The 17,466-nt window shown below is 36.0% G+C and overlaps 2 protein-coding genes across 16 annotated transcripts in view; both read left to right on the top strand.

Moving 5' to 3' along the window:
* The window catches only part of LOC117322910 (spectrin beta chain-like), a 74,518-nt gene that overhangs the window by 1,201 nt on the left and 55,851 nt on the right, over positions 1–17,466 (top strand). For 13 of the 15 annotated variants that reach the window (XM_033877867.1, XM_033877865.1, XM_033877875.1 and 10 more), the window contains exon 2: positions 12,325–12,479. In XM_033877867.1, coding sequence (XP_033733758.1) covers positions 12,353–12,479 — 127 coding nt within the window. In that variant the 5' untranslated portion in view covers positions 12,325–12,352. Of the gene's footprint in view, positions 1–3,281; positions 3,425–12,324; positions 12,480–16,936; positions 17,160–17,466 lie in introns of those variants that run through there. The other 2 variants (XM_033877862.1, XM_033877868.1) reach the window with 2 other exon arrangements.
* LOC117324560 (zinc finger protein 862-like) lies at positions 9,429–11,600 on the top strand. The gene has a single exon (XM_033880478.1). It carries the CDS (start codon positions 9,429–9,431, stop codon positions 11,598–11,600), a length of 2,172 nt encoding a protein of 723 aa, XP_033736369.1.

Below are 17,466 nucleotides of genomic sequence, written 5' to 3'. Positions count from 1 at the left end.
TGATAATAATACAATATTATGTAAATATAAGTAAATATATAATTAAAAAAGATATATTTAACTAAACCTTCAAGGTCATTTTAGTTTGTATCTATGATTAAAAACATGTAAACATGAAACCCCACACAACTGGAACTCATTAGTCATTGTAAGGGGGTGGCGGTTGGTGGGGGAAATCCCCATTGGTGTGCAGTACACCATCATTTATGAAAACCACCAAGATGCCTCTACACAAGTCTGTCAAGGACTTTTCATCAAGCTGCCAAAACACAGAATTACCGCAGATGCTTGTTTATTACTAGGAACTAAAATATTTTGTTGAAGAACAAGATGACCTACCTGATGCCCGATCCTAACAACCTGTTTGATTCACAATGTACTCTCAGAAATTACAGTGCACTTAATTGTAAGTCACGGCACCTAAGAATATAAAAACTAAATATAGTTTGGGGCCATGATAGCTCAGTCGGTAAGAGTGTCAGCCCACTCAACCTCAATGTAAAGATCCAAGGTGTGGTTTGTGTTTCTTAGGAAGCTTTGAAAGGAATTCATCTATGTTGTTGTGGTTGTGTCCTTGGGCAGGACACTTTACCCTAATTGTTCTGGATGACATGCGACAGACTTCTGTATGTTAGGTAGTCACCAGCTACTACAAGATCTGCCTTAGATAACAAAGGCTGTTCTCTTGGAGAAAAAGTCAACAAAAATAAACATGGTTTTGAAAAATGTACACAGGTTTGATTTATCAGAACTCTGCGTAATTCTACGGTGATATATTTATGAATGAAGTGTCAGGAATCTTGTAATTTTTGTATAACTAATGTGTGATTTTAAATTTCTCTGTGACATTTCAGTTTTCAATGCTAAAAGCTTATTATTTTCACTAGTGTTGAAGTTTCTTTTCTGTTGAAAAATTGATGTAACACTGATCTTTCTGGTAAGGAATTCATTAAAAGCATTAGCTATTGTGACATTTTGTACGTGAATCATATTTGAGCTGGAATGTGTAAGTGCAGCTGTTTCAAGATTTAGTGTGGGTGTGGTTCTGTATTGCTTCATATAAGTGTTTGTGTGGATCCGTTGCATCAGATTACTCTAAAATGAGTTGTAAATTGTATGTCCTGTGTTATTATAGACCATAATATACCTAGCTGTCCGTCCAATGGATGCGTCATATTATTTTAAGTTGACCATTGCATGTTATATAAATAGCATCTTTATTTTAATGGTGGGCTGATCATCGATTGTTATTGATCGATTGGAAATGATTCTAGCCACATTGATCATAAACTATCATAATCGATCAGTGAAATTTCATCCTGAATTTTCGCGTATTCTGGAATTGTTCTTAGATGTTTGGTTTCTTCATTACTCCTTACATGATGGGGTCCAGTAGACACTTTGATTGCAGCCTATATAGCATTAAGCATCTCACTAACCCGAACTGTACAAACGGTATCATAAACGATTTTCACAATCATCTCGGTGCAAGTTCTTCAAAAGTTTTGGGTTACTTTCGTTTCAACATGTTCTTTTAATTCTTGATAAAGATACAGAAATAATAGAGCATGAATGTTGTATGAACTTTTTTTGTGTAACCTAAGAACAGTTATCACAAAATTTACCATCAGGTAAGAAAATCCGAATATAATTGATAATTGACCGGAGGAACGTTTCAATTAATTGATTACAAAAATCTCATCTGGCTCCAATCACTACTTGTATTGTCATTGTTAATTACTTGCTAAACTGTAAGATTTTTGGCGATAGATTTACCAGATTTAAATTGATCTTGGTTTCATAATATACAAATCTGTTTTTCACAGTAATAATATATATATATAAAAGATTGTTGATCTCTAGCATTCTCTTGTTCTGCCAGTCTTCTCCCTCCATCCTTTCCCCTTTGGTCTATATTCCATTCAGAACATCCCATATAACCCCCTAAACACTATGTAGTACACACAGGTCATTTTACCTGTTGTCTGTACACTAGCTGTAGACTATTATAAATACTCAGGTAACATAGACTATCCTTAAATAACCTATGGACAGGCTGCTCAATCACTTATACACAACAACATTGGCCAGCTACCAGTAAACCCAATAAATGTCATCAAATACTTGTTTTACATTAACAGTTTTTACATTATAAAAAGTCATGTTTATTGCAACAATAATTATTTCAATAAGGAACAATAATTAAAGTAGATATTGTATCTTATATTGAAATTCCATTTGGATGTTTGACCAAACCTTAAGATCCACTTACTTTCAAGTGACCTAATAGTATCTTTTCCTGTCATAATGTATATATCTTTATTTGATAATGATGAATTTAGTACAAGCTACAAGGTTATTTTGGAGAGTCTAGTGTCATATTAGCATCTCTAACAACAATAACCTGATTGTCATTTCCAGGAGGCGAACCTGCCTTGTAGAATATCAAGGTCATAATTAACATATTAGTACCAAATGCCAGCCAATATTTTTACATAAATTTGATATGTATCATACTGTCTGTCTGTCATCACTTTCCAGTCCACACCAATCATAGGCATATATACACAGGACTGTCTGCCATAGCATACAACAATGATTCATGTACTGTTCAACTTCAATAATTTAATGAAACATTTTTGCTTTTTAGTAGACAAGATATTACATAGATAAGCGATTTTTTGTGTGTATTACATTGTAACTACTTGAAAGTAGAAGTTGTTTGTGTTGCTCATTCAGTTCTATGGTTGAAAACATTTTTTGTTATTTTGCTAAATTTATAGCAAATTATGGAAAGTTGCCAGCATTTTCTACATTTAAAATGTCTGACTAGATGTATTTTATTTTGTTGTGTCTGTATATTATGCAAAACTGTGCAACCCATTCCAAAAGTCATAATTCATCTTTTGAATGGTGCTACAGTATTAGCATCAGAACATTTCCTTGTGTTCGTTTTGTTATGCAAGTGTTGTTATGAAATTTTAATGTAGCATGGCGTTTTTTTCGGTGCAGGCAGCTGTCTGGATCGAACTGAAGATGACACTCGATTAAAAGTCGTATTCGTGTGTAGTAAACTGTTGTACCATCTTGCATAAAGCAACTATTATCATCATTAGTGTGTGCAGTGAGGCTATCTATGGTATTTAACTATTTGGTGTAGTACTGGAATGCATTAGTTGTTGAAGAGATACCACATGAGATAGGTCTACATTATGCTGAGCCTGGCATCTGTGAGTAAGAGATCTAGACTGGCTGACTGAGTGGGCCTACTGTTACACACACACTCGAATATCTCCAGTTGGCTGGCAGACTGGCAGGAGGAGTAGCAGCAGCGCTCCATCAGCAGCCCCATGTACAACAGGATGATCTACTGAGGAATCACAGGATCTGTGTGTGGAGCATTTCTCTAGTGTTGGATACATATGTAAGAGGAACATATATATATGTATATATATTGTCTATTATACTTAGGTGATGAGGTAAAATGTGGGTTTGAGGTAGTTCTAACTAATGCAAGAGGATTTATATTTGTTGTGTATACCGTGCTTCTCCTTCCAGTTTGTATAGAGGGAAAGATGCCAATGGTAATTGAGGTGTGGTTACCTTGTACAGTGTAGGTACCATAAGTTTGTAAGAGGTTTCTTCCTACACTACAGACATTCGTGGACTATACAACCCTGGTATTACTTATTATGCTAAAACCTCTAAGAAGACTTCTACATTATGCTAACGCCTTTCTGTTAGGTTTTGTTCAACCAGACTTTAACGATTTACTCTGCAGTGGAATGGAAAGAGCAGACGACCAATTTACTCTTTATTCCATGTTTGATTATCCAAGTTTATGTATGCTAACACAATGGAGAATACAGCATTTATAATCTAGTCTCTGGATTTGCTTTACAGAAATAATCTGTTGTGTCTACTTCATTGTGACATACTGATCATAATATTTCAGGGGATGAATGTTTCTTGATGATGGTCATATGTGTTTATTAGTCGATTGAAGTGAGGTTGGATGCCATCTTGAGCTCGCATGTGGCAGTTGCCAACCTTTACTTTCCTCATTACCCAGACCCCTGCCTTATTGTACATTTTTAAAGCGAACACTTTATATGCAAGAGGCTGTGTGTTACACCCAATCATACCTGTAGAAATCCCTATCTGTTGTTGAGGTGCTACAGAAATGTTACATATTTACAGAAGTGTATTTCAGACACACAGCAGGCTTGTATCTCTACATCGACACATATATATGCATAAGCACACATATGCAGAGAGCCTAACAGGTATACCTGCTTGTGCATGCGTAAGATCCAGGATTGAATGTGATAAAATGATAGCTAATAGAAGGAGTGGTGTACATGTTGTGTATGTGTGTAGGTATAGCTAGGATGTGCATCGCCTGGAAAAGTGTGATCAAGTATGAAATGGTGTACATACAATATTTTTATTTGTCATTTGAACAGTCTCAAATACCAGTTTTTGTAGTCTAGAGGATATACACTTTATATTCATAGGATATATAGATGTATACTGTGTAATTCTAGCCAAGGATCACAGCTTGTGTAGGAGACTGGTGTACTATTGATTGGGAGTGTGTCAGGACCCTCCTGGGGATTACTTTATGGCGGACCACATGTGGGGCCAGATACCAGATGGATCGGGTTTAATCCCACCTTTGTGAATAATAGTGTAATTATATCAGAGACATTACTGCTGTGGTAACCACTGGGTTATTTTTATAAAGTGATATACTGTGACACAGTTTGTGATGCCTCATCAATAACGAGTGTCCTGTAATTCAATACACTTCAGGTAAACTATGGTACACTGTCACAGTTTGTTCTTCTGTGGTACTAGATTAAATCTGTTTCAATATATGTAGAAAGAGGTGCCCAGTAAGTGGCTAAAACCACACAGGAAATACTGCATTAACTGCTGTGTTAGTGATCCTGCTCATTGGCTACTGATGACCTCACCACTGAGGGTACTGTATGAAGTAAGCGAAAAATACACCTATTTTGTTTTAAATCTTCTTTGAGCGGATGTTTGCAAAAGAGAGAATTTTTTTATAGGGAAAATAGGAAATTACTGATCACAAATTTAGCACTGCTGTGCTTTCGGAAATAAGTGTAGCAGAAAATCCAGTTTTGTACAGTAGTTTTATGTAGTGTTAACCATATATAATTTGTAGAGGCCATATGGGAGGAATAAAGTCTGTACAATTCTCTGTTCTTTCATAAAATGGTTTTAATTTCCAGATGTTCACAGTGCAAATAGCCATGAATTGACCATTAGTAACTGTAGACTGTCTGTTACTGTGTATTGACTTTTCCCTGGCAGAATTAAATTGCTGGTGATGCAGAATAAAGATGGTTTGAAAACTGTCCATAATAAATCTGTTCAGCCTTGATGGGTATATTCCTAGATAATAGGATTTCCGTGTTTTTTCAGCGGTAGTGATTTCTGGTACAAATCTTTAATCCTTTAACATTGCTCTGATTGTTAACTTAAGTGGACCTGGTAAATGGATTATACTAATCTTGTACAGCTGGTACTTTTTTGGTAAGTCGATTTCATGATATTTTATTTTTAGCACATGATTTAAAATTTTCTTTAATAGGCTACATATATATATATACCGTACTTGTTCTGGTGAGCATTTATATGGATTGAGAAAAATGAAAATCTTGCAGTTTAGAAAGGAAAAATGAATTATTTTCTTATATATATCTATCATGAGATGTTTTTACTGTTCAACAGTTTTTGTGATCAATGGCTAAATAAGTTGTTATCTAAGAGGCACATTCAGGATGAACATTGAGTGCTATGGAGTTTGGCTGGACAGATACAGCTGCACGCCTGTTTCCCATTACAGGGGTATGGATAAGATGTCTTTAGATAAAGATAATTAACCATTTTATGACCAAGTATGACCATGGGGTCTTACATTTCCCCCTGTGGAGAGGGTAAACTTTGGAGCATCAATTGTTGGATTGCCACTGGCAAACAAAATTTTTGTTAGAATTATCAGTATATGATGGCAGTTTGATCATATATATGCACATATTGGCCATGATTAAATACTCCCAAACCCCCACTCCGACCCCCGGGGCTGATCCCCGGGTCAAAAACACCATATTATAATTCATTTTACAGCAAACCTTCTCAAGACCGCTCTACTGGTATCACACTTGTGTGAATCTCATGACTCTGGGGGTCTCATGTGACCCAGAGGGCCTGATGGGCAAGTCCAGAAAGAGCCAAAAATATTTCAGAAGTCAGGGTGACAGATAAGCCCTTCTGAAGTCATGGCGCCTTGAGATATCACAGAAAAGTACTGTTTTTATCTAGGACATCACTTTGAGAAAAGATGTACTTAACTGATCATCTTATAATCTGTATGTTACATATAATTGAAAAGTGATGTATGCAGAATGTACATCTTTGCTATCTTGCATTAGCTGCCTGGACAAGGAAGCTATATTAGCTAGATGCAGATCAATTAAAGATGTACCAATTTTCCTGTTTGTTACCTAACTTGATAAATTGATGCAGGATAATTAAAAGTTTTGAATGATCTATGGAGGAGCGGAAGACTGCCATTATCAGAGTAGTGGTAAAAATTGGAGATAATTGGTGTCGAGGTGCTGACTTCCTGTCGACCAGTTTCTTTATAACATGTCATTATTGTAATAGTATGTAAAAATCTACATATCAGCACCCTTCAAATATCACTGACTGGAGAACTTGTCTTCTGGAATGTTTCATCAAAAGTAGAGATTAGAGCCATGAACAAGTAGTTGTTATAAGTCTAAAAAATAAGTTAAATACCTCAGCAGTATGATATGGACATATCGAGTACATATTCCTTTTGCTTATTAATATGAACAAGACAAAGCAGAATTAAACGTAAGAAAATTTCTAATAATTTACCAGGGTATGCTAACATCAGGGACATTATCAGTTTGAAAGTATTGGGTCATTTTTAGGTCATGGGAGACCAAGTCTCATGTGACCTATTCTAAGTGCATTTTGACTTTTTCTCAGTTACCAATCAACCAAATTCAATAAAATTTGGCAGAAGTCTTCCATTACCAAATATCAACCAAAATTGTGAATAATATGGTCCCTGCCATACATAGGCCTGAGGGGTGGGCAAAAAGGGGTCAAATTGACTGGAATTTCAAAAATTTTCTTCTCAAGAACTAAATCTGGTAGAATTAAATACTCTTCATGGATTGAAGGGTCTTATAGGCACTTTACTAAAGTTTTGACCCTGTGGTCTTATATTGCCTACTAGAAAGAAGGGGGTAAACTTTACTATAATGGGTCAAAATTGACTGAAATATTTCTAAATCAGGTGACTGCTTAGGCCCATTGGTTAAAAGCTGAAGTAATCAATTGATCATGAAACTGGGTTAATCAAAATACAATTATGAAACAGTCAGAATTAGTTCCCTCCTTTTTTCGAGAAATATTGAAAATAAAGCACAACCGATTGAGTAATATGGAACCCGTATATAATACAATTGTGTTTTTAGAACAACAAGTATGTCAGATTTTGTATTTGAATATCATAAACACTTGGATTTCAATTTTCAGTAAATGTAAGTGTTGCCCTAGTGTCCTGCCTGTGACGGTTATCTCTGTGTTCATCTGTACGTACTGGTATATAAATGGGTGTGGCATATAAAGCATGAGAGAGGCTGAACTGAAGGCAAAGAAGAATCTTTCAATTTTATGAAATGAAAAACTTTGTTGTAGCTACTGTAGAATATGAAATATATAATAATGAACAAATAATTTCAGTACCCTTGGCAGTCTTAAACTGTACAAATATACCATCAAACCGAATAAAAAGTTGATAAGATATATTCTGTGCAGGATATTGAGATTTCAATATATTCTGTGCAGGATATTGAGATTTCAGGTGTTCACAGGATGGCCATGTGGTTAATATTGGAGATATCTTAAAGTGTTATCAAATCTGATTTGCTTCTGCAGCATATGTATTGAAGGTGAATGGTGATGGAGATATGTGAGCTTTCTGTTAATTGTTTTATGTATTGATACAAATGCGTCTTGACTTTGCTTGGGTTAATTTGTCGTAGATAATTATGTAAACTGGTGTCAGTTTTGGTTTACTGTTTCAATCTAGTTTTCCGAACTGTTTCTCAAAAATGAATTTCCTTTTAAAAAACCAGTTGGCATGCATGCATTCAAGAAAAATGGGAATGGATCACACATTCAGTATCTCAAATTTGGACTTAAATTTTATGCAGAGCGCTAGCTCATTCTCCTAGTTTAAAGAGATTAAAATGTTTATGAAAAGATTCTAGATCAATGAGGACACATTTGGTGCTCTGATTAGCATATGATCGACTGTAAAGGGGAAACTAAATACTAATACCAGTTATATCAATAGATAATTGAATAAGATGTATAAATATGTAAATAAATCAAAATGTGCTCATGTCAGTTCACAGGATGGCCATATGTCTTATCAAACATTTCAATACATAGTGCTGCAATGGTAATCTGTGGGATGATATATATTGATGTAAATGGTTACTGTATTTTTTTCTCTTTAACTCCCACGGTTTTAAGGATCAGACCGTTTCTGGGTTTCTGTGCAGTAATTAGTACCACCCAAACCAGCATGGTGTTGTAAGCTCTTTCGTCAAGTGACTGTTTAGAATTGAAAGAATCGCCTGCTTCATTATATTTAGTTTGTTTATTATTTGTTAATTAAATGTATCCTGATACGTAACTTATCATGAGACAGTATCAGGATAATTATCTACCGTGAGAGAAGCGTTTCATTGCAGCACTACAATACACAGTTAATTAATGTTAAAATTGCTGTCTAATGAGAACATCAGTTACCGATGGAGAACATCCTGCAGTAGTTTAATGTCTGCTATCATATTTTGTCCTTTAAATCGTAACAACCCAAACCACACAATAGGATGTTTGGATTGGTTTAAACAATCCAGTTTGAGTTAACACACAACACTCAACAGATAGAAAAACAGTTTAAGTTTAAACCTTGTTTGAAACTGGTTTATAAAACAATCAGGAATTTGAAGTTTGAAGAAAACAAATTAGCCCATTGATTTAGGTAGTAATACATACATATACAGTGTTCATTTTAGGCCGCGCCATCACGCCATTGGCGCTATTTTTTATCACTAGGCGCATAAATTGATGTTTCACGGGGTCCTCGACGCAACAAAAAATATGGACCATTCCTTAGCGAAAGTCAAAAATATCTGCCGTATCATCGATCTCCGTTGTTGTTTTGTTGGTTTTCATGCCGAACGCGCCTCGAGTGATACAACGATGTATTTGATTGGTCGATAGAGACATGTAACCTAACGATGATTTTGATTGGTTCGGATCGTTTCTGTAGTAAACATAAAAAAATGTCTTCGGGAAAAAGAAAAACGCCGTGTGATGGGTCCGTGAAAAGTAAAAAACGAACTGTATTACACTATTTTTCGGTGAGTCAACGGTCAGATAATAACAATGACGGAACGATCGATGATTCCACAACGCAATCGGACGGTGCTTCAGTGAAAAATACGGAGCAATCCGACATTGAAATTACTGAATATAAGCCGGTGGACCAAACGGAATCATCGACATCGGGCCGCGTGTTTCAGAGCAAATGGTTTTCTCTCTTCTCATGGGTGACATTTAACGAAGAAAAAAATGTGATGCAGTGTAGTTTGTGTTTAAAGCATCGGAAAGTAAACACTTTGACCGAAGGTACGTCCAATTTCCGTACTAGCACTCTGACTAGGCATGCTGATGGAAAGGATCACAAGGCTGCGGTTTTAGCAGAAAATATGAAATCCGATTTTGTCACAGCAATTAAAAACGTTACAAATGAAAAAGAAAATGCACTGTCGGTAGCTATGAGGTCTGTTTATTGGCTTGCAAAGGAAAACTTACCCCTTCATAAACATTCAAGTTTGATGGAATTTTTGAAAATAAACGACTGTCCAAACATTGACAAACTATCTCAAGGGCATGTTACATACACTTCTGATTCAACAGCTAATGACATGTTGGAAACACTCGCATCATCAATTAGAGGTAACATAAACATGATGTTAACAAAATCACCATTTATCAGTATTTTTGCTGATGAGAGCACAGACATTGGCATGCAGAAGAAACTGGTAGTGTATGCTCGTGTGTTAGACCCGGACACTTATAAGCCCTCTACCCATTTCATTGAAAATGTGAAAATTGCAAATGGAACTGGAAAAGCTGTTGCAGAGGCATTAATATCTTGTTTGGAGGAAAGGGATGTTCCCATGAGTAAAGTTATGGGATTAGGGAGTGATGGGGCAAAAGTCATGACTGGTAAAAAGGAGGGTGTAACTGGTTATTTGATGAGGAAAAACCCAATGATGTTAAATTTCCACTGTATTGCACATAGACTTGCACTTGTCAGTTCTCAAGCAGCAAGTGATGTACCCTACATAAAAGAATTCCAAGAGACACTTACAGGAATGTTTTATTTCTTTAAAGCATCTGCAAATAGGTGTGAGAAGCTGGCATCTATACAATCACTGTTAGAAGAGCCTACATTAAAGGTCAGGGAAATCCATGAAGTTCGATGGATGTCAATTTACAAAGCAGTTGAGTCAGTATATAGAACACTAGATTCTCTTATCACTTTGTTTGCAAATGAAAAGGATGCAAAGGCTAAGGGATATTCAAGGAAATTGGCCAACCACAAGTTCATTGCAACAACATACATGTTAATGGATATCCTTCCTATCATTACTGAAATGTGCCTAGTGTTCCAAAAAACTGACTTGGATGTTGCGATGGTACAGGTTTCTGTAGACAACTGTATTGCTACACTGGAGAAGTACAAGAACGGAGATACTTTACAGAACACATATCTTGGGCAGCTTAAGGAACACCTGATAGAAACTGATGGTAAAATGTACTTCAAAGGACATCTGATAACAAAGACGCCACAAGATGTAAACAAAAACAGAGTACAATTTATTGAAAGCCTGATCGCCAAGTTGAATGACAGGTTCCCAAAGAAAGACAGTAACATCATGTATGCATATGGTGTCCTTGGATTGAGACCTATCTCATTTCTCAGCAAGTCAGATTTGGAGGCATGGGGTAATGAGAAGATAGAGGTCCTTTGCACACACTTTGGAACCACCCAGCAGCACGGAGAAGGGGAGACTGATCCTATAATTGATACAGAAAAAACTAAACAAGAATGGAACCAGCTGAAACCTCTTGTGCTCAATTCAGGGTATCCCAGGGACAAACTGTCTGTACTGTGGAGTCTTATCAACTCTTACCACAAGGATGATTTCCCCAACTTGTTGACCTTAGCTGGCCTGGCATTGACAGCTCCCATTCACACTGCTGACTGTGAACGTGGCTTTAGTGGACAAAACAGAATCAAAACTAGCTACAGAAACAGGATAAAGCCATCTACAGTTGATGACCTGTTAACTGTATCACTTGAAGGACTGCCAGTTAAAGAGTTTAACTTTAGTGAAAGTGTTAAAATCTGGAAGGCAAAGAAACAAAGAAAAATCTTTTCCTAACTTGAGGTTCCTTGTTATGAAATGAACTAAGCAACTCTGAACTGTTTGATCATACAATAGTGATGCCAACTTTTAAGTTTCTGGATCAGACTGGTCCTTTTGATGAGTTCATTGTTCCTGGATCATAATGATTCATTTCATTGATGTGAAATTGTGTGAATTTTGATGTGAAAGATTAAGAAAAAAAACAACAAAACAAATTATACTGGTAATACTTCATTACTTTTATTAAATGTTTCTTGATGTGATATTGACTGACATTTGAATTTTTGATGTGCATGTGAAGATTTAGAAAAAAAACAAAAAAACAAACAATTTATAACAGTACTAGTGGTCAGACTAAAATTATTTTTCGTGTAATTTTTACCTTGGCCCTACTTTTTTGGCCAATGACCCCATTTTTTCAACCCAAGGGGGCCCAATGGCCCCCCTTTTCACAAATCTAAAATGAACACTGCATATAGCATACATGTTATAATTAACATCCAACAGATTTCATATACATGAAACCAATTCAGGTATGATATTGTATTAGGCATAGAAATTAGAATATGTAACATATATATTCAAGTTTTAACAGAGGTCTGCTGGGACATATATCTTGCTGCATGATGATTTTGAAAGGAACCGATGAAGATTGTTATGTGACATGTTAATAAAGATAACAACTAGATGATATGTATTATTGTTTTGTGCCTTATTTTCTGATAATTTTGTGTTGTAGGAGGTTGTGGTAGTGGTGACCCTCCGCCATGACTGAGATTGAGAACTATAACAGTAATGGGGTCCGATGGGATCCCGGACAGATGGAGGAAGATTTTGATGCTGGCAACAACTCCTCCAAGCTTTTTGAGCGCTCCAGAATCAAGGCTTTGGCAGGTCTGTATTACTACAGTAACTCTGCATTCTAGTCCAAAGGGACATGTCAGATACGGGGTGGCAGGTCTGTATTACTACAGTAACTCTGCATTCTAGTCCAAAGGGACATGTCAGATACTGGGTGAATTTTGGTGTATGGTCATTTATGAAGATAAAAATTGTGGTTGAGGGATCGTAAAATTATTTATATATTTACAGTGAACTCCTGTTAATGTCATGTCTGTTAATATAATGTTTCATTGACCCACAGCATTCCTCTATAATATAAGTAATGCTAGTTCTGTAAACTAGCATGCTAAATCTTTTTGTGGCTTAAATAATATTATGATTTGGATCTAGAATAATTATACTATGTATCTTGGTACTTCATACAACATAAAGTACCAACAGAAAAAGCTATTGAAGAAAAGCCTGTGTTTAAGCTTTATAATACAATTTAGATTGAACTCCCTGATTGGCCTCTGTCCATGCGTCTATCAAACTCTGATTCTGAAGTGCAACTCCGAAACAGTTTAAGATAGCAAAATCTGGTACATGCATTGCTCTGGTAGTGCCTTTTGGTATGTAGTGCTTTGTATTTTGCATAATTTTACTGTTACCATGGAAACAAATTGTGGAAACCCTAACGATTGCAAACAACCAAATTTACACATGTATTGATGGTTTCCATTTCTCTAGCAGGGTGTGGGGGATATTAACTGCTACATCTTATTTCAATTGCTTTCAACTGCCTAATATCACTTCATTTATGCTGTCATCACAAAAATATAATATATAATATACCAATAGGTGATTGAAGATAAAGTCCATCAATTCATACCCTTAGAGTCGGGCATCACACCAGGATATGTTATGTAAATGTCACAGCCTGATGGATCAATTACCCACACTTAACTTTCCCTTATATCTGATATTTATATTAAAGTTAGTAAAGAGCAACTGTCCCTCATATCTGATATTTATAAGTTAGTAAAGAGCGTTTATAAAACCAGTGATAGTGATAATTTCATAGTTACTAAAGGTAAATCATCCTTATAACACAAACGTCATCATTTACAGGTTTTAAGTACTGAACAATGTTTCAGCTGTGTTCTGCTTTAATCAAATCCCTCTTCATCCTTTGTCTGTGGTCTGTCTGTAAACAGTCCTTGTAGTTGCGATTTCTAGGAAAGTACTTGAAGGCAGTTGTTAATGATAGTAACATTGTATCCATTAATTTTTGAGTCTGATCCTGAAAGCAAAGTGTCAGACAGACAGCTGTCTTTGGTTTTGACAGTTGAAATTTCCGGTCTAATATGGTGCATATATATATATATATATATATATGAAATGAACATATTACACTATCATGTGTCAATCTACTGTGTATTATTACCATGTATTAAGTCTTGTCTTCATTGAAAAGTTAGCTCTCCTAGCATCCCATACAGATTGTCTCTATGCTCTTAGCTTACTGTGTATATATAGGTAGATGTACTGGTGTGTATAACTTCACCACAGAATGTGGTCCTGTCACAAATGGCCAATCAACCTTAGAATATAGTCTTTTCTCAAGATATTTCCAGATATGCAGTCAACCGATACATTAATTTTACGATACTTACAAATAAATTGACTGCTGTGAAACCTGCTAAATATCACTTTTCATTTTGTCTAAAGACGCAAGCAAGGCCCATGTGCCGAAACAGTGATTTTACTTTAATTGTGGAATACACATACTCAGTAACAGTATAGTAGTACTGAGAATGATTGTACAACACTTAAAATTACAAAAAAAGAAAAAAACGAAAAAAAACCCCACATAGTCCGGACTGTTTTGGGATAATTCCTAGTAAGCTTCATGTAAATTTAATTTATACAGCTGAAGAAGTTCAAAATGTTTTTTCTAAATGAAAATTATGATTGTACAATCATGTTCTAAAATGGCCTCCACCATATTATTCCAGTCATTTTATAGTTGAACCTTTAACTTATTGCAAAAGAATTTCATACAGATTGGTATATATACTTTTTAACCAGGGGCGTGGCAAAAATGTTTCAATGTACTTGACAGATGGACAAGTGCCCTTCTAAAATATACTTGTCCGGATTGCATTCCCACTTCATTTTATGCTGTATTTTTTTTCTATTTGCATACTGACATGTAATTACAATTATATTTTCAGCCTTTTAACCAAACATATTAATTTCCTTATGAGGGGGTGAACTTTACTTCAAACATATAACTATTTGTTGAGGGAAAGGGCAGGTGGGGGGCAAATTGAAATTTTAGGAAACATCTCATTAGCCAGATGTGGTACAATCAAATACTCTTCCTGAATGGAAAGAGAGTATTTTATCGAAATGGTAAATGTCATGGACCTAGGATTTCTCCCTGTGGATGGAGCAAAATTTAGTCTTCTAATATCCTTCGCCAAATAATTCTAGGCATATTCCATGGGTGTAAAAATTGACTTGCCCGACGTCAATGTCTTGGGCAACCAGTGAAATGTTTGTTATGTATTGCTATCTTAACATTACACTGTAGATGGTCAGATGTTTAACTCAGATGACCATCAAGGGCTATGAGCCCTCGTTTAGGTGACCATCAAGGCCCATGGGCCCTCGTTTAGGTGACCATCAAGGCTCATGGACCTTCGTTTAGGTGACCATCAAGGCCCATGGGCCCCCATTTCTGTCTAGATATTATTGTTTTTGAGTATTATTTAGTATTTACCATATTGTTTTGAAAATTGATAAAAGAAGAGTAAATATTTACTGACATTTGTCATAAGTCGTAAATAGGCAGCCAGCTGTATTACATACAGTAATAGGAAGTAGACTGCAGAGAGGCCATATTGATTCCTAACACAGGTTGGCTCTTATGCGTTGAGTAAGGAGGCCTGTTAAATAATGCCTCTATGTCTGCTCTTACATTGATCCATACCTACTTTGGGATTACACTGTTCACAATATCATAATGTTGCCCTGAGGTTGCTGAAGGAACATTTTATATCTGCCTATGGTTTTCTTGCAATGATTAAATTATCATATTCTAGATAAGTAGATACCATAAATGTCAATAATTAATCTAGGCCCTCTTTTTAGGTCATCTAATGGTGCAACCACCAAGGGGAACTGGGTTTGACACCACAAAGGGTGCCGGTCATGTGGCTCTTGTGCCACTTTCTGGTGGTGCCAGGTGTGTGACACTTGCCACCACAAAGGGTGCTGGTCATGTGGCTCTAGTGCCACCACTTAGTGGAACTGGGTTTGTGACCTTTTGATACCACAAAGGGTGCTGGTCATGTGGCTCTAGTGCCACCACCTGGAGGTGCCGGGCATTTGACCCTTGTGCCACCAGGGAAGGTGCTGGTCATGTGGCTATTGTGACACCATGAATGACGCTAGTCCTGTGGCTCCTGTGCCACCTTGAAGGATGCTAGTCATGTGACCCTTAGCTTGTGCCACCCATATTAGGTGCTGGCGTGCATTAGGTATACATATACTAAAGGTCTGAAATGTGGCTTTGCAACATTGGCATTATAAACACATTTCATGTTTGGCTACAATAATACATGTTGACTAAGTCATTTTACATGATAATTAAGAGACATGTATGGTAAAACTGTATGTAGCTTCATGTAAACTGGTAATGACTATTAAATGGAGGGAATTTAGATATTCTTTTGTAAAATTTTATTTCAGTTTTCCAATATTTGAAATTATCTTGAGAATGTTTGAGAATTATTTTGAAAAATAATGTTTTAAATCTTTGCCTCAGGGTTAGTTTTCATGCATAATTAGACAATGCATACACATGTACATTGAAATAGCCTCGAGTCATCAGGGAAGTATTTGGAATGCTAGCTGTCATTGAGTGCTCTACTTAAATTCATTTACAGGTTATGATAATCTCACTGTGCATATGATAAATTTTTTTGTTTATACTGACTCAGATGAATCATCTTTCATTAATGAAAATAAGAACATACCTTTAAAAACTGCCAAGCTGTTTACTCCTTAGATTAAGTTCTCCAGGTTATCCAATGTCTTGTGTCACACAGGTCTTTTCTGTTCAAGTTCTGAAGCCCCTGTCCTTTATCTCCGATTTCTAGGTCTTTCAGATTGTTAGCGTAACCTTGACTGTCCTACAGAGCAATGTCCACACCAGATAATAGTGTAGAGTGTCTCATTGTTTTGTTTGGCTGCTTATCAATTCATCACCCCAAAAAATCTTTCCCATTTAGGGCGAGTCTGTTGTCGATGTGTTTGTTTTCTTCACAGAGATATGTGCAGAGTTGTATTTTATAGACTGAATTAACAGGAAGTTGTCAGGATTACGACGGAAATCTCTGGTTTGTCGAGATACCATGAAGGACATGTGTGTGTGCGACAGGAAAACTTAAGAGTTTAAAACTTGTATATATATATATATATATATATATATACATAAACGACTTCATGCATAATTTTACTATGTGGATATAGTTTGAAGGGCATAGTAACCTGAAAGTCGAAGGACGACTGCTCAGGGTGTGGACCTGTCGGCCATATTGATATTTGCATGACTGCAAAAAAATTGGCATATTCAAGGTTACATCAGAGATAGTGATTAAGACTTTGGAACAAACATGTCAAATCGTGTGGCTATAAATATTCAGGAAAAGGGGATTCGGGACAAAATTAAACAGTTAGCAGGTAACCTCATTTTGTTTTTACAGCTATCATATGTATTTAGATATTAAACTTGACTTTGTGTTGTATAATATATATATTTTGTCCCTAGCTGTAAATCTAGCCAGTTGATTTATTGAGCAGCTCTTAATTACCATACCTGTGTCATGACATAACTCCTGTTTCCAGAGTTGATAAATATCATATATTAATTATTATCTAGTCTAGGCAAGTATAATGAAATGAAATCCCATATAGAATTTTCATTTCAGTAGTGATTTTACCCTATAAAAATTCTCCACCCCACTATGTAACATTTCACTTGAAGCAT

The sequence above is a fragment of the Pecten maximus genome, chromosome 3 (genome assembly GCF_902652985.1).
Source record: "Pecten maximus chromosome 3, xPecMax1.1, whole genome shotgun sequence".
Classification (NCBI taxonomy): domain Eukaryota; kingdom Metazoa; phylum Mollusca; class Bivalvia; order Pectinida; family Pectinidae; genus Pecten; species Pecten maximus.
This window is presented reverse-complemented; position numbering and strand designations above follow the sequence as displayed.

Excerpts from the sequence above, each read along its gene's own strand:
- LOC117324560 (XM_033880478.1), top strand. The coding sequence starts at position 9,429 with ATGTCTTCGGGAAAAAGAAAAACGCCGTGTGATGGGTCCGTGAAAAGT.